The sequence below is a fragment of the Aedes albopictus genome, unplaced genomic scaffold (genome assembly GCF_035046485.1).
Source record: "Aedes albopictus strain Foshan unplaced genomic scaffold, AalbF5 HiC_scaffold_688, whole genome shotgun sequence".
In the NCBI taxonomy this organism is placed as follows: domain Eukaryota; kingdom Metazoa; phylum Arthropoda; class Insecta; order Diptera; family Culicidae; genus Aedes; species Aedes albopictus.
This window is the reverse complement of record NW_026917518.1, coordinates 434-25,000: the sequence shown is the minus strand read 5'-3', so window position 1 is coordinate 25,000 and position 24,567 is coordinate 434. Positions and strand designations below refer to the sequence as shown.

At 41.9% G+C, this 24,567-nt stretch overlaps 1 protein-coding gene across 3 annotated transcripts; it reads right to left on the bottom strand.

Moving 5' to 3' along the window:
- Window positions 1-4,901: 4,901 nt before the first annotated feature.
- On the bottom strand, window positions 4,902-23,621 carry LOC109426021 (polyhomeotic-proximal chromatin protein). 3 transcript variants are annotated; one of them, XM_062843982.1, is made up of 9 exons: window positions 22,106-23,620; window positions 13,819-13,974; window positions 13,009-13,758; window positions 12,798-12,947; window positions 12,413-12,715; window positions 8,863-12,351; window positions 5,832-6,201; window positions 5,517-5,771; window positions 4,902-5,455 (listed from the first exon to the last, which is right to left on the bottom strand). In XM_062843982.1, the coding sequence occupies exons 2-9, from the start codon at window positions 13,855-13,857 to the stop codon at window positions 5,016-5,018; spliced, it is 5,796 nt and encodes a 1,931-aa protein (XP_062699966.1). In that variant the 5' UTR covers window positions 13,858-13,974; window positions 22,106-23,620; the 3' UTR covers window positions 4,902-5,015. The 3 variants fall into 3 exon arrangements, with proteins under 3 accessions (XP_062699966.1, XP_062699964.1, XP_062699965.1); XM_062843980.1 differs by having other exon boundaries at window positions 5,517-6,201; window positions 22,106-23,621; XM_062843981.1 differs by lacking the exon at window positions 22,106-23,620 and adding an exon at window positions 19,195-19,431 and having other exon boundaries at window positions 5,517-6,201.
- Window positions 23,622-24,567: the final 946 nt, after the last annotated feature.

Here is a 24,567-nt window from a genome sequence, read left to right as displayed (position 1 = left end):
ACTGATCGAATAGCAACACACATGTAAATCAAAGGACTGCCGTTGTCCGATCACTTTGACACATTTTGGTTGCCCTATCGTGCCTAAGCTTGTGATCGGACACGATTTGTATTTCGTATATGCAAAATTCAGCATATTTGCAATTTCGTGTCAAAATATTAGCTCAATTCATCAATTAAATAAACGTTTAGATCGCGTTTTAGATCGCGTATTTCCTCAAAAGCCTATTATTGTCTATTATTTTCTAAGCTTTTTAAAATCAGTCCTGACTTAACTTAGTTATTTTTTATTGATTTCATCACTATTATGTTATCTCTGCATGGAATAGTTTTTGCTACTTCAGAAAAGGGGTGTAATTGTCGAGAATTCCACGACATAATATCGAAATTAATGCGTTGCTACCCGTCATTGTTGTAGTTATTCAAATAAAAGCTCTTTATGAATCTACTACCAATCACCCCAAGAATAAAAGATCCATGTTTAAACTAGCTTGACCATCCAATAAGGAAAGCCGTATTTTCAAGCCTAACTTCTTTTAATATACGTACATTGGAATGTCACAAAGACCTTACAATATTCCAAATATACAAAGTTTTGCAAAAAATTTTAAATATTACCCATTTACTAAAATCCTAATATCTCAGCTTCTAGACAAGATATTTTAAATCTTTTTTTAGAGAAATAACGCTTACAAATAGTACTATCAGATAAAACATTCAAAATTGAAAATAAAAAATCGTGCATGTATTTTTTTGTCAAATTTAGATGAAAAATTCTTAAAAAATAGGCTTTTTATCAGCACAAAAACGGTTCTGCCGTCAATATAAATATAATATTTCAAAAACTTATCCCCTTCAAGAATGCCTAGAGGTCCATAGAAAAATACAAAAATATTGAAAAAATTCAGAAGATGAAAAAATATTACAAAAAAATGATTTTTTTGAGACTTTTCATGAAAAAAGGCCATTTTTCAAAAATCGCCCTAGCGGAACCACTAAATGATTTTTTAGAAAATCGAAATGTTCTACAAAAATGCTTCAAATATGCATATCTTTCATTTAAGGGTTGAGCACCTTGACTTTTTGAACATTGATTTTTTTGGGACAGCCTAATTGACAATCACTTCCAATAGTGTTATGTTATATGGACAAAGCTAAAAACAAAATGAGGAATATATCACAATAGATCAAAATAATGGTCGCAGTGATGAAAATACCCGACACGGAATAAAAAAAACGGAATAAAAAAACACATGAAGAACGTTGTCATCATTGAAGCGCAAAGCATCGATACCTACATAAACTCTCGTTAGTGAGTCCATCGCAGAAAGTCGAGGCGTTCCACACTGGTGCAGGACTGAAATCACACACAAAAAAACCCCTAGCTCGTCAAGATGTCGTAATCCTCATTTGATGTCTAACAAATTAACAACGATCAACATGCTTAATGCAAAATAAAAACAAAACCAGAACGAAATCAAACAAGTATAAAATGGGCCACAGAAATAAAACAACCAAAATATATTTTAATTCAAATTGACGCGCCGGACCGAGTCGGATTCGTCGATTTGTGTTTTATTCAGTTATTGTTTGTAATCGATACGGGTTTTGTGGTTTGAATTCCTAAATGTTTTTTCTCAATAACAGAACACTTACCAATCTTTTCCCGATAACTGAAAAGAAAATTCTGCTAAAACAAGCGTAAAAATGTTTTGTTTACTGTTCGCTATAGTTGTATCGGGGCTGTTTTTTTACAAATCCTTTCTTTCACTAACGACTACAAACTAAACGTTATCTCCAGCTAAACGCTATGTACAAAAAAAAATCAACTAAGGAAACTACACATAAAAACGAAAAGCTGCTGTCTGCTGCATTTTGGTTCCGCTTTGTTTCAGCTCTGTTTTCTATGGCCTTAGTTGTGTGTGTGTGGTTGCATGTTTGTAACGAAAACAAAAACGACAGAACTTCGCTGACTAATATTGCCTACTGAAAACAATTCAATTCCAATCGCTGTCCCTATCGGAACCGGCAATGAACTGCGTGAATGCTCGTTGCGTATCGCAAACCAATTCTGTACAGCGCTATACAAACTTACAAACATAATAGAAACGATGGGCGATTAATTTTGTTATAAATCTATGACCAGTTCTGTTGGTCATAGATGTTTATTTTTGAACACCACCAGTTGTAAGTGATTTTTGTTTATAATTTGAGTTTCCTTTCAGTAGGACAGGTAAATGAATATACACCAATGAAAAAGAAATCAATAACTTAGATTATTACCTGTTATCATTTTCTGTTTTCGAAGAACTCTGAAGCGTTTTCTTTTGCATGCTATTATTTCGTTAAGGGTCTTCCAGTAGGTACATTTCATGTTTTCCTAAAGATCTTATTCCGATTAGAAGCATAGCTTTTCATTCAGCAACTATAACTTTTCGTTCCGCTCTCATTACTTAGTAATGAGTATTTGTATGAGCGAAGCCATAGCTAAAACAGTCTCGCGTTTTCCTTCCATCGCACTCGCATTCACTCTCGCTGAGGGATCTTAGCTCTTAAATTTAACAGATTCTCGCCTTTTTCTTCGAAAATTTAAAAACCGTTAACAAACCATCCTTTACCAGCGTTTTCCTCAGTTGCAGTTTTCCAACACTATCTACATGACTATTAACCATTTTTTTCTGTTAGTTCAGTGTTTCTTTGTCTGTGCTTTAGTTCCATCTCGCTTATAATACAAAACTAATTAAATATTTTATGTTTTAGCTTTACATGCTTTGCTTTCTAATATCAGCAATGTTGTCTACAATCTTTTGACCGACCGACGACTGACTGATCATTGCAGGCGAAATTGTAAGTTGTTTCTGGTTTATTCGCTGTCATAGCTCACGTAGCACCCCTAAGATAGGAATTCTTTCATCCACTCTAAAACTGAGTTTTCCTCCAGAAATGTAAACTATATTTACAAGCATGGCGTCGATGCTTACTTTATCCCATACATGAATGGACATATAACGCACTACCTACCCTTCAGGAGTCTTCTGTAGATATATAAAACTCTCCCAGGATATCAACAAGCATTTAAATTAGCCGTATTTCAACATTATAACATAGCAGTTCGAATCGAACCCGGCGAATCGGATTAGTCATTAATGTGTCGAAGATAAAATACATGATGACAAAGGGTTCAAGGGAGGAATCACCGCGCCCGCCACCCCGAATTTCTATCGACGGTGATGAAAGTGAGCCGATTGAAGAATTCGTGTACTTGTGCTAACTGGTGACCGCCGACAACGACACCAGCAAAGAAATTCGGAGGCGCATTGTGGCAGGAAATCGTGCTTACTTTGGACTCCGCAGAACTCTACGATCGAATAAAGTTCGCCGTAACACGAAGTTAACCATCTACAAAACGCTGATTAGACCGGTCGTCTTCTATGGGCACGAAACACTACGTGCAGAGGACCAACGCGCCCTTGGAGTTTTCGAGCGGAAGGTGTTGCGTACCATCTACGGCGGAGTGCAGATGGAAGAACGGGACTTGGCGAATGAACCACGAGCTGCATTAGCTGCTGAGAGAACCAACCATCGTCCACACCGCGAAAATCGGACGGCTTCGGTCAAGTGGAAGGCGATCTGCGGACTCTTCGCAGAGTGCAGAACTGGAAACACACACCCATGGACCGAGTAGAATGGAGACGGCTACTAAGTACAGCAGAGGGCACCCAGGCCTTATTCTGACCGGTAACGTAAGTAAGTCACAAAAAGACGACCATTTGGAATGTGAAAACTTCAAAGCGATCACCATTTTGAATTCTGATTACAAAGTGCTATCCCAGGTCATCTTCCGTGTCCGTCGTCTGCCACCTAAAACAAATGAGATTGTAGGAAGTTATCAAGCCGGCTTCATCGACGGCCGGTCGACAATGGACCAGATCTTCACCGTATGGAATGTGGGCCCAACACATCGCATGTGCATCGACTTCAAAGCAGTATACGACAGTATCGACCGCACGGAGCTGGACTAGAACAGTTTTCCCGGGAAGCTGACTAGACTACTCAAAGCAACGATGGGCGGTGTGAAAAACTGCGTGAAGGTTTCAAGCGAACCATCCAGCTCATTCGAATCTTGACGGGGATTACGACAAGATGATGTACTTTCTTCGCTCTGGAAGGTGATGCGACAAACCGTTGAGCCGGAGCACGATTTTCACGAAATCCAGTCAATTTGTGTGCTTTTTGGACGACATAAGCATTATCGCCAGAACATTATACCCCTGAAAACTATTTCCCAGATTTTAATTCCCAGGGACTATTACCAAAAACAAGAGTTTTAAATAAAAAATAGTGAAAAGATTTTCTAAGAAAAAAAAAATATGGCAAATAGATTGTGACCCCACTTTTCTGAATGTAGATAGTCCACTATAAGTTTCAATTCAAAAAGCGAAAAATTAGTCTTTTACAGAAATTAAATTGGTTTAGAACAACATGACTTCGTGGCTCTACAACTAGTGTCACCGAACCTTTTCATCGCGAAGGGCGAAATAGCATACAAAGAATTCGAAAGTCCAATATAAAAAATCCAAAGCTATTTACTCAACATAGCAGTCATGCTAACTTTCTTATAACTTTATTCGTTTCGCACAAACAACATGTTTCTTCATGAATGACTAAATGTGTATAAAAATCATAGAAAACCTAAAAATTCTCGACCATTATATATTACATAAAACTAATTAAAATAAGAAAACAGCGTTCACTTGTTGTACACAAATACGAACGTTGATTTCTCCATAAGAGTGCTAACCTTCCGTGCCACCAAGCGGATCTACCGCATTGACAGTCGGGTCGAAAGGAACCGGAAGCAAATTTGTTCTTACATTCTATTCATCGATCTGGGAGGGGGGGGGGGGGTGTGTGTGTTGGAGTTGACTAAGGTGAGAAGCGCGTTACTGCTGTTCCATGTAATGTGGGATTAATGAAGAATCAACTTACTCTTCAACAGTCGGAGGAAGTGTGAGCTTACTTATTCAAGTCGGCGGCCGATCTCCGCCGATGTTTGCTCGCTAGAGCGTTGACCACACTCTGATGGTGCGTTAGCTGTGGCGGCGGAGTGATGGTGGGCAGAGGAAGCGACGATACGACACTATTGTTGATAGTTATTTGCTGTGCCTGCTGTTGTTGCTGCTGCTGTTGCTGAACTTGGACTTGTTGCTGCAGTTGTTGTTGAGCCTGAGCAAGCTGTTGATGTTGCTGGATATGGATCTGAGTAGCGGCGGGTTGATTTGCTGTGGTTATGATTTGTTGAGCTTGCTGTTGTTGTTGCTGCTGCTGCTGAATGTGTTGTTGCTGTTGTTGTTGAAGCTTTAGATGAAGTTGTTTGGTGGTCATCACAAGTTGGTTCGGGGCAGCATTCGTCGTTACATTCAGCGTTTGACCCAATTGCTGGTTGTGATGTGTGGCTGTTGAAGAAAAATGGTAAGACGTGGAAATGGCTGTCATTAGTATTTGCATAAGACATACCTGTAATTGGAGTGGCTATTTTTAGCGTTGACCCGGTCATGCTGCGTTGCTGTGCTGCTACACGCGCTGCAATCTGCTTGGCCGTAATTGGAGTAGTAACGGATGAAACCACCGGAAGTTGTCCACTGCGCGCTCGCTGGCTGATGTTTAGTAACTGTATTTGCTGACCCGGTTGTCCGGTGTTCACCGTCAACGGTGTAGCAGCACGTATGCTTTGCTGGCCTAAGCCTTTCATACCGGAAGTCACGATTTGAGCTGCAGTATGACAGTCGACATTAGAACCACCATTGCGCTGTATTCTTCCGTACAACTTACCAATTGGCAAAGAGAGCAGACTAGATCCGCCAACACTGGTTTGAGGGTTGGCAAGCACCACCGTTTGGGTGGTGGTTTGGGAGTTTGCACCGAGTATATTGGCAGCTGCATTACCCACGGTAGCGGTTCCTGAGACGCCTGGGGTCGTACCTGCGTTTCCGACGGCATTCAAGGAATTCAACTGATTACCTCCGGCACCGGCGTTTGACACCGGCACGGACACCAATAAGCTAGTGGTTTGATGATGACCTGTGCTACCGCCAGCGGCAGCATTGTTTGCCGCATTCAGTACACTAGCAGCCGATGATCCCGTGGACGGAGCAGAAGACAGCGATAGTGATATTGGCTGGGCTAATCCTGGTATTTGAACCTGTAAGAAACATGTACAGAATTCGTTTTAATCTTGACTGAACACCGGTGATGCCAAGATGGATTTTCATGATAGTATTTTTGACATACTTTCATATCCTTCATATCCACAAAAATTACAAGTTATGTCGTTCGGTTTTACACAATTGCATTTCTAATTACTTTAACTAAGTGAAATTGACTAAAGAAACCTGAATCTTCAGCATATACTGTGAATGCAACTGGAAATCTGGAAGAACTGGCACTAATCATTTATGCATCCGTCCTTCTGATATTCAAAGTACAATAATGTATGGGTGAAAAGAATATGCAGAGATTCCTTGTAATATGACGTGTGCACGCAGAAAAATATCGCATATTTGAATCAAATACATTACAACTTTGATTCAAATTCAATACTTTTTTTGAAACAAAGCAAATTAATATTCGATTCTAATACTAAACAACTTTGATTCTAAAATAAGTTTATTAGAAACGAAGTCGTTGTGTCTGTGATTCAAAAAAATTGCTACTTTGAAATAAATGTAGGTTTTTTGCTCAAGTGAGTCTGCCGTCATTTTGTTTCTATTGTCAGAAAAAATAAAAATAAAACTGATTCGGTGAACGAAATTGTAGAAGAGATCGTTAGTTGTGATGCTTGGTACGTGTGATTTAGAAACGTAAAACGCATTGAAACTGTTTGGTTTGTTGTTATTATAGTCGGATATTATAGTGAAAGCCTTCACAGGTAAGTAAGATAATGTGAAACTTATTATTTAATTGAAAAATTGAAAAACATTTAATTTCTTCCAGATGCAAGGAAGCTAAGGACCTAATACTGTAGCCGTTCCTAGATGAATATATGAAGCGCATCTGCCACATTAACGAATAGAGAAAGGCCTGGTAAGCACCTGTTGCTTTTCACCAGATTTTTTTTTATCGATGGAACTTTTTTTCTTAGAATCTTCCGCCACTCTCCAAGACCTTACGCCGAATTTGCTACGTCCGACGTTGGGTTTTACGCATGGATTTTAAGAAATATCGACATAATAGATTGTCGCGTGTGGGGATACTTCGGGTTTCAACCGCGACGACAATAACAAAGGGCAACTGTACAGCAACTTACTTCACCATCAAATATTATGAAATTATGAGAATATGTATAAGAATATTGTTTCCTAAAAGTATTTTGATTTGTTATTGGATTATCTGCTTGGACTGAATATGATCTTATAATTAATGAGAGCATGACGATCACATGCTCTCAGTAGTTATTAGATCATATTCAGTCCAAGCAGGTTAAATATTTGAAGATCTTTTAGAAAAATATTACTATCAAAAAATATTATTTTTAAAACAAATATATTTTGACTTTAATTCTAAAATATGTGTTTTTGTTTCAAAAAATAAATGCTTTTAAAATAAAGTAGTGATGTATTTGTTTCAAATAAATAAAATATTAGAATCAAATATTATTATACTTTGAATTTACGATCCGGCGAACGAAAGCTCGACTTAAAAACAAAAACAAAAGTGCTTTGAAGCAAATACTCGGAAGTCATTGATTCAATGAAAATCGCACTTAGGCCGTGGATCAATGATTATTTTTCTTTATTTCAAAGTCGTTTATTTTTGAATTTAATATATATTTTTCTGCGTGTGGCATAAAACAGCGACGATTTGCCCGATACAACAGAATCTAAATGGTTACTGAACATATCCAGTTGCTCAGCATTACAATTTGAGTCTTGTTTAAGGTGAAACATCAAGAAATCCCTTTGCAGTTTTGCATACAAACTTTAGAGGCACAAATCTGACGAAAGAAGCATTAAACCAAGCCGCACTTGTTTATCTGGCTTTGCTCACTTGCAAAAAGATGCAGTTTTTCCAAATCGAGCGCATTTGTTTACGAATTTTCAAGATTGGTGCTCTTGAAAACGCGAGTAGGGGACCAAGTCGGCCATTGTGGCAGCCATGTTTGTTTTCTCTGAAGTTTCTCCTTAACCCTTGTCATGCATTGGGCTCGCTATGAGCCACACAGGCACACTGAGCGTACACTACCTCAGCGTGTTGAACTTTAGATAATGCACGAGGAAGGTTAAGACACAGAGAAACAGACGTAACACTTAGAACAAACTTCATTAAAAAACATCTTTACGAAAACATGACCGGCCAATGCTAAATGTACTGTGCTTGGCCGGGCTGCCACTAGATGGCGGTACTGAGCAAACGTCAAACAGGAGCAAAAACGATACCAGCGCAGCGAGTGGCCAATCGACCTACTACTGAATATTTGAATTACCCGTTAAAAATGTGATCGATGTGAAGCGATGAGAGTGTGACGTCTGTTTCTCTGTGGTTAAGAGTTGCTGAGCAGAGAAACGAGACATCGTCGTATTAGTCGCACATGCTCTTCATGGCATTCATGCTCATGCTCTGTAAATACAGGCTGTAAACTTTAGCAAGACAATGTTACATGATTACAGTCAAAAACAGGCTCAGAAGGTTTTGTGATACTGCTTAGTGAGACTTGAGGGTGCCCGAGGAAGCTTGAAATTGTTAGGGAAGCTTTGCGTTGTGAAACTTGACCGATAATTTTAAAATAGGTTTTCGAAGTAAAAAGAACCCGAAAAAAACTTTACAATTCATAAAGTCGCTATAGCTGAAATACAAATAAATATACCTGAACGTTCTGCAGCCCCGGAATCGACGTCATCGCACCGTGCAGACTGGCAAAGTTCAGTCCCTGCAGATTGACCGTCGTTTGCTGGGGCTGATGGTGATGTTGTTGCTGCTGGATTTGCTGCTGTTGTGACTGTTGTTGTTGTTGTTGTTGCTGCTGCTGCTGTTGTTGTTGTTGCGGATGAAGGGTCACCGTTGGTGGAGGACTAGAAAGCGGTGATATCGATGACGATGATGGTGACTGGATTTGCAGGTGTTGCTGAGATTGCTGAGATTGTTGGGGCGTTTTGGGCGATGGTATCGTGAACTGCAGACCGGGACTCGCAGTCGGGAGGTTATTAGTTAGGTTTATATTACTAGATGAAGTCAGTCTTTCGATTAATGCTGAATTATTATTATTATTGTTGCTACTGCTATTGCTACTGCCTAGGTTGGAGGCGCCGAGCGTCGTGCCATTGTCCACGACTGGCGCCACGGCCGCGGTTTGTTGTTGAGGAGATGGAGAAGTGGTTGCTAGTAAAGCACTTAAACCTGACATATTGTTGAATATTATGTTTCCGGTTCCCCCGGCTGCTGTTGTTCCGACATTAGTGCCACCGTTGGGACCAGCCCCGGGAGCGACATTTACCGATGCCGATGAGGAAGCATTGGAATGGTCACTTCCCGGCGATGATATACCCTGTATCTGGAGTTGGATGTCATTGCCGGTGCCAGTCGCAATCCGTCGAATACCATCCGCCCCTTGTATCTGCAGCTGGATGCCACCGCTTCCATCAGTGGTAGCTCCACTTACTCGCCTGATCCCCAGAGCAGCAGCAACGGCGGCCGCTGCGCTTGAGTTGTTCGCGTTGTTTGTGTTGATGTTCAGTATTCGTTGATTTGTACTATTGATTATCAATTTACTGGTAGTATTGTTGGCTGCATTGGTAAAATTTTGGCCAGTGACAGCTGCATTGCCGGAAGCTGTTACTACGTTAAAGCTTTGGGGAAGATTTGAAGTGGTCAGAATTGCCGGAGGCGATGCCAATTGGGACGCCAGCGCTGACATTGTAACCCGAATATTAGAAGGCTGGACTTGGCCAATCTGCTGAACCTGTTGCTGCTGCTGATGGTGAACAACCTGCTGCTGCTGGTCGTTGCTGGTATTTGTGCCCGCAGCAGGCTGAATGTTTATCAGCTGGGCTTGGCCAAGACTTCCGCCCGTTGGGTTGCTACTCACGGCAATCAGATTCGTGTGGTTCAGTATCCGTTGACCTCCCGGTTGTTGCTGTATCTGTATTTTTCGTCCACCAACGCTGTTGAACAAAGCTGCGGCTGCGCTGCTCGATATCGTTGTGGTTCCAGTGACTTGATGGTGATGGATAGTGTGTTGTTGTTGCTGTTGCTGCTGATTAAGCTGTTGCTGCTGCTGATGCAACTCCGCAGTAGTTTTCCCAACCGGAATAGTCAAACCGCTGTTCAACACAGATGAATTTGTCATCGCAGCAGGAGCACTGTTCAGCAGACTAATTATGGCAGCATTCGAGTTAGACTTGACAAGTTGCTGTTGTTGTTGCTGCTGCTGTTGCTGTTGTTGCTGCTGCTGCTGCTGTTGTTGTTGTTGCTGCTGTCTGAATTGATTAGCTGAGTTCATGATGCTGAGAGCAATTGCGTTGATTTCCGGATTGTTCGTATGAATAGTGGTAGCCGTGCTCTGGTTTTGCTGCTGCGATTGAACATGCTGAGTTTGCTGCTGTTGTTGTTGCTGCTGCTGCTGTTGTTGAAGATGTTGCGAAGCTTTGTTCTCAAGTCTCACTAGCAAGGGGACTCGATTTCCAGTAGCTGTAGCAGTGCCAGTGGCACCGCCCTGATTGATGATAGTGGCAGTTTGTGGAGCTGAGGTAAAAGTAAAGCCTTGGATGTTTTGCGTTCCAGTGGCAACGTTGCCACTAGCACCTGCAGTTGTTTGGTGAGTACCAGCATTGGCGGTAGTAAGGTTCGATATTTGACCCGAAGGTTGCACCAACAGGAGCGAACCGTTGCTGAGACTTAACGTTTGTTGCTGGGGCTGATGTTGCTGTGCTTGAATTTGCTGTACATGTTGTTGTTGTTGCTGCTGCTGCTGTTGCAGAGTAATTGTGGTGCCGGTGGATTGCTGTACTGCATTGCTGGTGGTATCACAGGTGGTAAAGATTTGCTGATGACCAGCGCTGGTGGCGACCAGCTGTTGCTGCAGAGGATTTGGAAGTTGCTGCTGTTGCTGTTGAATGTGAATTTGCTGTTGTTGGGGTTGCTGATGTTGCTGTTGCAACGTCGCACCACCGATGGTGATGATATTTGTGGACGGCCCAGCAGTTATGATTTGCTGTTGGGTGATTTGCTGTTGTTGTGGTTGTTGCTGCTGATGAACTTGGATTTGCTGTTGGTTACCAGGCAAAGAACCTGGATTGGTAGTATTTATCGTTATGTTACCACCAGCTGATGCTATTTGTGATACCAAAGCAGGATTGGTAGCTTGCAATCGAGTAATTAAAGCATGCGTCGGATGCGACTGTAATTGTTGCTGGATTTGGGTAATTTGTTGTTGAATTTGAGCCTGTTGCTGTTGGATTGCCTGCTGTTGCTGCTGCTGTTGTTGTTGTTGCTGTTGATGCTGCTGCTGCTGCTGCTGTTGTTGCTGTTGCTGTTGAACGCTCTGTTCTCGCATTCCAGCCGTATGAAGCACCTTTGGCACCTGTCCTGGCACCAGGTGTGTAATTTTAACCGACTTTCTCCCTTCTTCCGTGAATATTTCCGTAAATTGTTGTATATACCGATGAGCATGTGCTCTCGTTCCAAGGGTAAATTGGCATGCTTCTCCGTTTCGCTCGTTCTCATGGTAATCTCTATCCACGTACAGCTCGCCTAAGTATTCCGAATTGGAAGGTCGTTGGAAAATCGACAGCTTTATATGGTATATTCTAGTGTCCCCTCGACTAACCACTCGATCCGTTTCCAATATATACTCTTCGATCAGCTGCGGAATGCAGTCTCGACTTTCCTTTGGCCCGTCGTATTTTCGAGCGAACTTTTCCACATTCACCTCCGTTGGCGGGGCCAGTTCCGGTAGGTCGAGACTTGGCACCTTCATCGTTGGCGTTACGTCGGAAGGCTTCTTCGGCAGTGTAAAGCTGACCACACTTCGCTTGCTCGCCGTGTACTGGCGTGGCTTGGCTCGGTATTTTGTCATGAAATCGCTCAGCTCCAGTCCAAAGCTGTGAGTAAACTGATCTGTTTTCCTCTTACGATTTATGGCGACCTGGGAGAACTTTTTCGCCTGCCTTCGGATTGGTGTCGTGTTGAAGATGTGACGACGATGCTGCTGATTAATGGCCATAATTCCTACCTCAGGGTTTGGGTCTAGACATAACGGTTCCGCCGTTGCCAGCACCAATTGACTTTCGAGAGCGATTTTCTCTTCCGGACTCCATTCCCCTTCCGCCGTTATTAGGTTCACGTCGGCCAGTAGAGTCTGTAATATCGAATAAATATTGGCAAATTTGTTTATACGAAATGGTATAACCAATTCCTACCTGATTGGTTGGTTTTAGCAACACATGGTACGTATCACAGGTAAAGATCGGAAACGACTGCCGGTAGTCCCGGATCTCCGCAATCACACAGCCCGAGTAGAACAAGCCGGGACATTTGCTCTCGAACATGTCCACCAGCACGAGTGGGATCTCTTCCCGGTCGATACATTCGAGCAATTCCTCCTCTTCGTACGGCCACCGAATAGTTTCCTGCAGTTGCTCCGAGTTGATATCCATTGTGGCCGGCGCCCCCATCGAGGGTGATCCGGCCCGATCCGACGATATAGCACCACTTTTTGAGATCTTACAACCGAAAAGAAAAATTCTCGTTTGTTATTGCATCGGGATTGATTTCAGAGGCACAAGAGTTTGTATTAGTACTTACATTTCGCCCTCCATCGTTAGTTTGTTCAGTTCCTCTCCTAAATGCCAACGAATATCCTTTATTGCCGGGGTAGAGATTTATGATCAGCGTGTTAAGATTCTCTCGCAACACCAGTTTATCCAGCAGAAATGAAGTATTTCTTAAGTTTAGCTGTTGAATTAAAACAGAACGTTAAACAATGGATACATCGAATAAAATGGTCTTCACTTACCCTATTACTTTCAGTATTGTCCTCAGCTAGTAATTCAAGATACAATTCCCTAAGTTTGTCATGTATGTTAAACCTGCCGGTAGGGTTCGAGCTCCCACCAGTCGATGCCGAACCACCAGAGCTTCCGGCACCGGTTTGCTGAGGTGACCCCGCCGGTCCATAATTGCTGTTGCTGCTATTGCCCTGATGGTGGTACTGTTGATGGTGATGATGATGTTGCTGGTGACTGCCGCTACCGGTGAAATTACTAGCACCTGTGGAAGAGCTGTTGATTGATGAAGACCCTGAAGCTGTCAACGATCCGGCCGAGGAAGATAGTTTCGATTTCTTTGACGGGGAACTACTGACGTAGCCGGAATCAGTTGCTCCCCTCTTATCGATGTGATGATGGTGATGATTGCTTAACGATAAGCTGCTCCCCGAGGGGCCACTTGATAGAGAAGACTTGAGAAGCTGGGAAGATGAACTGCTCCCTCCCGGGCCAAGGAACGATGACACCGATAACGAGGAGGGCGTTGCCAGGAGCGTCGCTGGTGGCGAGGTTGAGTGGATCCCGCTCAGGGTCGCATAGGACGACGATGATGGCAGCGGACTCGTTGCACTACTACTGCTACTGGTGTTAAACAGCGGAGTACTGTCATTCAGGATAGGACTAGGTAGACTCGGATACTGCGGCGACGGATCGATCAACAGCGTAGGCGGCCTCGACGGAGACTTTCTCAGTTTACAGTAGGCATCATTCAACATGTACTGCGTGAAAATGTGAAGTTACTGTTGCTATTCTCGAACAATAGATTAATTTATACTTACATCTGCTTCTTGACATGATGCCGCCTCCAATCTTTGCATTGTGGTTTATACAGGGATTCTGTTGACTTATACATTCACAATAGTGTATACAGTCTTCGGAACTGTTCAGTAGGACTCAATTAAGCGATAAAGTATGACGACATTTCACGATAAGATCTGCAAAGAAAAATATACAATAATTATTAATAGTTAGTTGACGAAAATATAAAATGTTTGATTGTTGTTTTATATTTGGAAGCCTTAAAAGGTATATATTGATAAAAAGAAAAACCTGATAAAATTTACATACGTTGGGTCGAATCCTTCGTTCAATTATCAAAAGTTTTTCTGTTATTTTATTATGTATTTTTTTGGTACTGCAAATGAAGTATAAGCAGATGTTAGGTACGCGTTTGAAGCTCGTGTGGTCTGTTACCCGTCATTCTAAGAACACCAGTATTTATAGCACAGAGATTTAATTTAGCAGTTTAGGTACCTACATCTACTAGGTACAACCAATAATACTATTACCGGTAGATAGACACTACAGTACAGTCCTTCTCTTTTGAGAAAATTTTAATAAAAAAATATATCCTGAATCACTTGAAAGAACAATCTTGTCCAATACCTAATTTAAACATTGCTACAATGTAATGGGCAAGCCAATCAGAAATTATTAAGGAAAACAATTTCACAACATGGAAATTTAACGTCAATAATACAAAAAAAACACGTCTATTGGCTTCTTTAATGGTGTTGAGGTGGAGCGGACCTGGTGTGATGGTTAGAACACTTGACTATCACGCCGAGGACCTGGGATCGAATCCCACTCCCGACAAACTTGCAAAATGTGAGTTCTTCCTTCGGAAGGGAAGTAAAGCGTGGGTCCCGAGATGAACTAGCCTAGGGCTAAAAATCTCGTTAATACAGATAAAAGATATTCTGAATCTGCATGTCAAGCTGAGCCGAAATCCAAATTTTCTTGAATTTTAGTGCCCGCGAACCTATTGAAAAATCAATTTGAAGTTTGTATGGGAGCGATTTGTCGAATCACCCCTCGTCGCAGTTTGTACTGGGCGCAGCTGTCAAACAGTTGCCCAGCTTTCAAAAGGTGATTTCAATAAATCTTTTTTAAATTGATTTTGGGTACCAAAACAAAGTTCTAAAAATCTGAAAAAAATCATAGTGGCTTAGAAAAAGGTGCTCTTTTGTAAATAATCGAAAAAATCAATACATTTTTCAAAATTTAAAAACCCAATTCAGCACAAAGTGAACGATTCGGTCATCATTGCTAAAGAACAATAGCATTACTAGTAGTACAGTAACACGGAGAGTCTATTTAATATTAGTTAAGACTTTAGGTACCTAGACCTACACTACCCATGATCGCATATCAGTCCCATATTTGCTGGGTTTCGTATTCATATGGGACAATTATGCGATCATGGGCAGTACATGTACAAACAAGAAAACAACCACCAGCAGTAGGTAGACATTACAGATATCTGAGACTTATTTGATATATCTCACGCTAAGCAGCAACTACAATGATCGATTTTTCTTCGTCGATTTTCTCTTTGATTTAAAATTGATCGACAAATCTTCCCCAGCTGTTTTTGATGTTCTAGACTAGACACAACCGACATATCGGAACGTAATCAATTTAAGGTCGTCTGAATTTTTAAAGAAAAAATAATGCTGTCAGTATCTACGAAGTGTACCGTTACAACCAGGCCCCTGACACGCCCTATATGCATTGGAATCATGGTAGACAGGATGTCCTGGGCACTAAAAAATAGCGTCCACTGTCAAATGCGAAAACATCAACAATTTTTTGTTTAACGTTTATTTTGGTTTGTTGATCAGTTTTTGGAATCATTTTTTCCAACGCTTATGATCACAAAATTGAAGTGTTTAATTAATCGCTTTAATATTAATGTACGGTAAGAGGAGCATGCGATTTGTTGAATAAAGCAACCCAACAAACACGCATTGCGAATGTGATTTCGTGTGTGGCTCACAACATCAAACAAAAGCTGCGTTTGTTGATTACACGCTCGTTTCAATTTGCACGAATATGAGTATAAGGCAGTTAGATGTTGGCTACGATTAATTTCATTGATGCCAGGGGCCTGGTTGCAACGCTTACGCTAACACTAGCTGACGCTATACAAAGACAGTCGGGACGCGTACCTCCTCAATCTAGCTGAAATCAGAAGCACACAACACTTAGCTGTCGGTCTTTGTCATCAATGTCAGGCGAAACTTGCAATTATATCGTTGGACGATCGACAAATTTCGGATGACATTGATGTGAGAGCCTTCAGAGGGCCAAAGACTTTGATCACTATCTTATTGGTCTGTAAGATTCGTCACCAAGTTCGTCAGCAAGCGGGCGAACTCAAGAATTCAGCTACCGTTGCGCTTCAATATCCAGCGCTTGGTAGCAGAATGTGTGGCAGATGAATGAAAACCTGAACAATCTTTGGGAATATATCCACGGAGCAGTGGGCACAACAGTGCCCGGGAAAGTATTGATTCTGTTCAAAAACGACCCTGAAACAGTTGATTCGATAAGAAGTGCCAAAAGGTAACGGATGAAAAGAACGTTGCCAGAAGCCTGATGTTAGTGTCTAGTACCTGGCAGAATAGAGATCGGTACAAGGAAGCAAGAACAATCGAGAAAATAATACGTAGCAGGAAGAAAAAGCATTACGAATAGTGTCATTATTGAGGCGCAAAACAGCATGGAACCAAATAATATGCAGAAATTTTACGAAGCTGTCAATGGTGTGTGGAGAATAACAGCGCCGTCTTTTGTCATGTGCAATGACCTGGAAGGTAACTTGCTCGTCAGTGCGAAGCCTGCGAAGTGGAACTTATGGAGCCTCGTAGCCGTACGGTTAGCGTTACCTAGCGTATTAACTCCCAGATAAACTACGAAATCACTCAAATCAATGTTTTGGTGCAGCATTAGGCTTTTGACCCTGCGCAAATTGGGGAATAAATAGTGTACGTTATATCGAAGAGTACCTGTATTTGTCTACCAGATTATAATACACCATCACAGTGCAATGAAGCAATCTTTCACTGTGGTTGTGAAATACGATGTTTCGTATGCAGAAAATCCACGCACACATTTGCTTGCATTCTCGCTAGACGAAGACAAGTTGTTGTTTACATTTTACTGACCAAATCTAAGTGATTTATTCAATTAATTGAACAGCTTTTGCTGCATTCTGCAGCAGTCAAATCCAACTTTGAAGTGCCACAAATTGCGAATTGAAAATTGAAGCTTGCGAATTGAAAATTGAACGGTGATGAAGGACAATTCGGCTAACTGCTGCTTTGGCGCAGTTGCCTTCGCCGTACAAACAACGAGAAAAAAAAAACAACTTGTACGTGGAGTGAAAGTGAAACGTGAAATTTCGAGTAATTATTCGATTTCCAGTGCTACAGAGGCTGGTGATTGACAGTCTACAACTTTTTGCTTCCATCTGATGAGCCATTGACAAAGGTAAGTTGGAATATCTGTAATTAGTGGCTGTTTCCCGTCTGATATGACGGGAGTTAGCGCATATGACTAAGTAGATTTCTACCCTAGTGGAAGAATTTGTGAACCTCCGAACTCTAGTGACGTGCGATAATGATGTTACCCGCGAGGTGAAAAGGTGTCTTGCAGCTGCGAATAGGGCTTTCTACGGCCTCCGTAACCAGTAATTTGCACACTAAGATGAAATTCACGGTATATAAGACACTGATCCTACCGGTAGTTCTATACGACCTCGAGACTTGGACGTTGAAGCTGCCTGAATTTGGCTGGTCACGTAGCAAGGATGTTGGAAGAACAACAGACGAAGGTAATATCTTACGTAACACCTTGAAAAGGGCACATCTACTTTGCGTAAACAAACATGATTATGTCTTTATAGGGCCTATATGCACCCTTATCAGAAAGAGCGATCGTCAAGCTATCTGTTAACCCTCCTAGTGCTTTAGAGTAATTGTTGAACCCAACCGTACACTACGTCAGCGAGCTGTTCTCAAAATGATGCATTAGGAAAGTTAATGATATTGATGTGCGTGGGTGGGGATGCAGATAGATCCTACTGAGGCAGAAACATGTTTGTTTACACAAAGCAAATATACCCTTTTCAAATGTTTCGTCAGATATTTAGTAAATAACAAAGACCGCAGGACCCATTCCAGTGCAGGCGTAGATTCATGTTCTAAAATACGTATCCGAGTAAGTACTTTATACTTATAATACTCAAATAATGTCTGAAGAACTATTTGATGACTATTTTGCAAAAACATGCTATAATTCATGGTTCGTGTGTGAAAACCATCAAATTCCATTATTAATTTCATGAAATATCGCAGATCTGAATACCATAAATTTACCTGCAATACATATGTTCAATGAACACTCCAAACATTTTCTCGATGTTTCCGTAATGAATGTCGTTGAAATATTTTCCCAAGAACTTCGCTAAAAGTTTGAAGTGCTAGGAACTTCTTTTCAACTTCTATCAAGAACCTTTAATTGTAATTTCAACAAATACCTTCATATAATAAATAGTTTTTGATAATAATCAATAAATTATGTTTAAAACAAATGATAAAATATGTGTGCGACAAAAGTATACAATATTTAGAATTTCATCAGTGTGGGAAAGAAGGGGTCAGTTTTCACAATGGGTTTCTCATGTAATATCATTCATTGGTAACACTGTCCTCGCACTGTCAAACGGTGACATTGAACCCAGTTAAGGAACATGTGATGACCTACTACACGCTAACGCCGCTCAGCACTAAAGTGCATAATTTCCAGACTACACCAAAAATGTGTAACCCTTGCACATTTGTAAAATCAGCTCCAGTGTCCGCAAAATCGTTAAATTCGCAAAAATTTGTGTACGCCAATCTAGCTAAGTTTACTAGTGACCTTGGAAAACAAAAAGAAATCAACATTTCGCATCTAGACGAGTGTACGAGCTGTTTTTTGAGAATGTGTAACTGTCACACATTTTTGTGTGGTCTGGAAATTATGCACTTATGAGTAGGTCTTACACATTTTAGTGCTGAGCAGTTTTAGCGTGTATTCCAAACTCATTCGACAGAAGAGTGAATGCCCTAAAAATACGTCACGACCGAGATCGTCAAACTAGACTGGCGTACCAGACATCGGACTCCATCCGTCCGTCATCGATATCGATGGCACATTAAACATTGTCAATGGGACTTCTACTGTGGCAAGTCGCTCACTCACATGCGCTCGTCCTTCGCATATGTCTATCGACAGACGATCGAAGGCAGTCTTCACTGCTCACGACCATGGTTTGTCTGATAGAAGCAGCACTACTGTTGTTGGAACCGATCCAAAACAAAACTTACTTTCTTTACTGCCAGCCACCACAATGGATTGCAACTTTTTTGACAGCGGATGCCACCGCACACACACGGTTAGTGGTAAGAGTGAAGTTCGCTCACCAATCGAACAACAGAGCAGACAAACGAAAACGACGACGATCCAAAAGAGAAATCTCTCATTCAACATTAGGCCGAGCGCAGGGGGTTCCCAAACATTCTGTGGCCACGGTTCGCATTCAAAGTGAAATTAAAACCAATTTCAATAGATAAATATAATACATACATATAACTTTAACGAGTAAGACTGCTGAATAATGATAAACGCGTCTGTGTTCGATTCTCGGTCAGCCCGAAATATCTCCCCGTAAAGAACATTTCCCTAACTTCCTTGGAATCTTTCAAATATTACATACCTAATAAAAATTGTGTCGAACTTAAACCCCCTCCTCCCCTCTTTACTTAACAGCTATTATACAGACGTAATATGGTATGTATATTAAATGCTATGCGGTGAAATTGAAAGAAGGGGAACAGATTTTAAGCAAGTTGGTTTTATTGTATATGTAGGGATATTAGAAGCTCATGAAGGTTTGCCAAAAGCTTTTGTAACATAAACTAATCGAATAAAATTCTCCACCAGATTTGTAGTAATGAGCTGAATTCAGTGGCGTCGCGTAACCTCACTTTTTACCTGTGCACCGGCCCTAAAACTTGCAATTGCAGGGTACTTATGATCAAAATCGAAATAGAAATGAGTGAAATCAGCTATTCTTGTCACTTTCTAATTATTACAAGCAAATTTGTACAAAAAATTCAAGAATTTATACTTGGTGCACAGGTAAAAAGTGAGGTTACGCGACGCCACTGGCTGAATTATAGTATGGTGAGGAGGTGAATTATCCGTTTCTGCAAGGGAATGGTACAAAAAGCATGGGTGTTATGATTCTATTTGATGCTGTTTGAGCAAAACTTTGGAAAACTGCGCTGTTAAAAAGACAATAAATGGAGAAAACGACACAGTTTCCAATGTTATGCTCAAACAGCATCAAATTAGAGTATTTTTTCTCACTTAAGAGATCCTTAAAAAAAATATTTCTTAAAAACGGCCTACGACTCATTGATTTAGCCGCCTCCAAAAATATGGCCATACGTAGCACCTTTTTCCAACACAGCCTCCCTTATCATTACACCTGGAGATCACCACAGCAGACGGAATCTCAAATCGACCACGTTCTGATTGACGGACGACACTTCTCTGACATTATCGATGTCGTGGCGCCAACATCGACTCCGACCACTATCTGGTGATGGTGAAACTGCGCCCAAAACTTTCCGTCATCAACAATGTACGGTACCGGCGACCGCCACGGTACAACCTAGAGCGACTGAAACAACCGGATGTCTTCTCAGCATACGCGCAGAATCTCGAGGCCGCGTTGCCAGACGAGGGCGAGCTCGATGAGGCCCCTCTAGAGGACTGCTGGAGTACAGTGAAAGCAGCCATCAACGACGCAGCCGAGAGCACCATCGGGTACGTGGAACGGAATCGACGAAACGAATGGTGCGACGAAGAGTGCAGAACGGTTTTGGAGGAGAAGAATGCAGCGAGGGCGGTAATGCTGCAGCAAGGGACTCGAAAGAACGTGGAATGTTACTAACAGAAGCGGAAACAGCAGACCCGCCTCTTTCGGGAGAAAAAGCGCCGCCTGGAAGAAGCGGAGTGTGAAGATTTGAAACTGCTGTGCCGTTCCCAAGAAACACGGAAGTTCTATCAGAAGCTCAACGCATCCCGCAACGGCTTCGTGCCGAGAGCCGAAATATGCAGGGATAAAGACGGTCGACAACGGACCAGATCTTTACCGTACGGCAAATTCTCCAGAAATGCCGTGAATACCAGGTCCCAACGCATCACCTGTTCATCGACTTCAAAGCTGCATACGACAGTATCGACCGCGCAGAGCTATGGAGAATCATGGACGAAAACGGCTTTCCTGGGAAGCTGACTAGACTGATTAAAGCAACGATGGACGGTGTGCAAAACTGCGTAAGGGTTTCGAGTGAACTATCTAGTTCATTCGAATCTCACACTGCGACAAGGTGACGGACTCTCATGTCTACTCTTCAACATCACTCTGGAAGGTGTGATGCGACGAGCCGGGCTCAACAGCCGCGGAACGATTTTCACAAAATCCGGTCAATTTGTGTGCTTTGCGGACGACATGGACATTATTGTCAGAGCATTTGGAACGGTGGCAGAGCTGTACACCCGCCTGAAACGCGAAGCAGCAAAGGTCACTGGTGGTGAATGCCTCAAAAACAAAGTACATGCTGGTAGGCGGAACCGAACACGACCGGATCCGTCTGGGTAGTAATGTTACGATAGACGGGGATACTTTCGAGGTGGTAGAGGAATTCGTCTACCTCGGACCCTTACTGACGGCTGACAACAACGTGAGCCGTGAAATTCGGAGGCGCATCATCAGCGGAAGTCGGAGCTACTACGGGCTCCAGAAGAAATTGCGGTCGAAAAAGATTCACCCACGCACCAAATGCACCATGTAAAAAACGCTAATAAAGACCGGTGGTCCTCTACGGGCACGAGACATGGACCATGCTCGAGGAGGACCTGCAAGCACTCGGAGTTTTCGAGCGACGATCCAGGTTGGATCTGCTACATTCACCAGAAGAAACAAATTTTCTTATTTACATCAGTGGTTACAGATTACGTGGAAGAAGGCAATCAAACTGCTGCTGTCAATGTTGCTAATAACTGTTGTCAAATTGTACTTTCGAAGTATTTTTATCATTTTGCAAACTAACTTAAAACAGTTAGATAATTTTTTTCGAGGAAAATTCAGCTTTCCTATAACATCTACTCAATTGGGAACCTCTAACATCCACAATATACAACTAACAAAAGGAAAAACAGTCCTACCTTTTATCAACAATTTTGCCCGAATATCCTGTAAATTTTGCCAGCAATAAGATCATCTATAGATGAGAATCCTTGGGACAACAATTCTGCAGGAGTATTGCTCTTCTAACGTTCCACCGGAGGTCATCAAAATGTTCACAGTCTGCTGCGCCGTGTATTTTCGAGAGCTCACATTTTCTTGTTTTGCGATCTTCCAATAACACACACTAAACGACGACGACGAACGCAGCACGGTGGCACGACACCCGAGAGACGTCCTCTTTTCTCACACGCAAAACCATCCGAGATCTTCCTTCAGGCTTATGTTGCTGCTACTGTTGTTGCTATTGCTTGCTTCTAGGTATCGACTCTCGGAACACTTTTGTCACTCCTCTAGGGTAGAAATTTGCATGTAGGCTCTTCTGCCGTAAACAAACCCTCGTTAGCGTGTGATTAAACACAAAATTGCAGTCGTAATTCATTCAAAAATACAACTCTCACAGCATGCCCATTCTCGTCCCGAAACTCACAATATTTACCACGGCACGTAAAAATTCCGACAATTTCGAAACAACAATAATTCCGCACTAGCACATCTGAGAGTAGGCCACTAACAACTTTTTCACCCTACACACTTCTTGAGCTGCTGCTGCTGCTGCTTTTCGCTAGTTGGTGTGATGGTGAGCAGAAAAAAAATCCTCGCGAGACAAAATCTCAGATCCTCAAATCCTGCACCGGAATGATGCGATAAGCCTCCGAATCTAACTCGATTTAATAGACCCCACCGCGTACAACACAACCGGACCGATTTCTTGCGGAATCTATCATCCTTTGGGGCTCAAAATTGACCACTTTTGTGACTTTTTTCTTCCCGTCGTCGAAGGTCTGCTGCAATGGACACAGGCTTTTCTCGTTTTCACACCACCTCTCTCCACACTGAATTTTGACAACTAACTGACAGATGCACGTACGAACGATGGAGCCGCGGCGAGACAAAACACATCGACGGACCATCAGAGAACCGCGGAGAGCGAGAGCGACCGTACCCTTGCAAGGACTATCATTCTCAGGTCCGCCCAGCACTCGCTATCCCACATCAGCTGATGACGTAAAGACCGTACGATCCGGCGGGTCCGCCACAGCATCGTAACGGTACCGGTGACATCAGCACCCTCGCACACCACAAAAGATTCATTCATGGGGCGGCCCTGCATCTCTGTTGTGTGACAAAACATTGCGAGCGAAGATCGCTCCCAGCTTGCGGGAGTGTGCGTGATTCACATGTGGTTCGTCGTCGGTGCTGACAGTGAGGTGGTGAGAGCGAATCAAACTGACAGCACGGGATGCAGGTTTTTAATGAATGAACCACTCGTCAGCGGCGGCCCGGCGGCTGGATATCTTCACAGCTCCACAGTAGTGGTTGAATAGTGGGAAAGTTTACGAGAAAAAAGCTAGCTTTTATTCTGATTAGAAATTAGGTTTCTTATTCGACATCATCTCAATTTCTTGCTTGGGAAGTTGTCATATAACCAACCATGCATAAAACTTTGCTCGGGTGTCTTTTGTTATAAGTACTTGAAAAAAAATCACCGATTTCAGTAATATTTTACCAAAATCTCAGCCGTTAATTTTTTTAACGAAATTGGGTTCTTTAGGGGTATCCAGATTATTCCATAATCGGAATCTCCATCCAAAAATCAGTCGACATCGGTGACATTTACCGAACTTCGTTAAAATTTGACAGATAAACGATAACATTTTGCCGAAATTTGGTCTTTTTTTACAGGATTTCGTTAAAAAAAACCAATGCCGAACGCTCAGCAGTTGAGATTTCGGTAAAAACTACCGAACGCAACTAGCTGTGTAAAAAGGTTAATTTAAAGTGACCAGACGTCCCGGATTGTGCGGGACAGTCCCGCATTCATGCCAGCCGTCCCGCATTGTAAAGTGTCCCGGAAAAGTCCCGGATTTCAATAACTGCTAAAATAGGGTATGTGTGCCATCAGTAATCTCACGCTCCCATATTCATCTTATTCGAAAACAAGCGATTACGGCACCGATTAATTCCGTTCATTGTGTTTACATGGGTGCTCACTTCTAACAAAAAATACAAAAATAAGAAATAAAACAAACAGCGCTTCAATCCTTTGTTTTTCGTAGGATGAAAATGGGAGCCACATGCTTAATAAGGGAACCAATACCCTTTTATTTTTTCTTGAACTGCTTCTGTTCTTCTTAAAATTAAACTTCGAAAGAATTCAAAGAATAGAAAATATGATAAAAATGTTTTATTCATCAATCAACGTGGTTCATTTTGTTTGATTTTTTGATTTCTTTTTTTTGTGAATTTTACCTTAATGCTGATTTTTCACGCATTTTGTTCAATTCTTCTGCTCTCTGAAAGTGAATTTAAAGACGTTTTGCCAGAACTTTCGTCCACCTTTTTTATCAAGTATTCCTTAAAGTATTCCCACAGATATCGA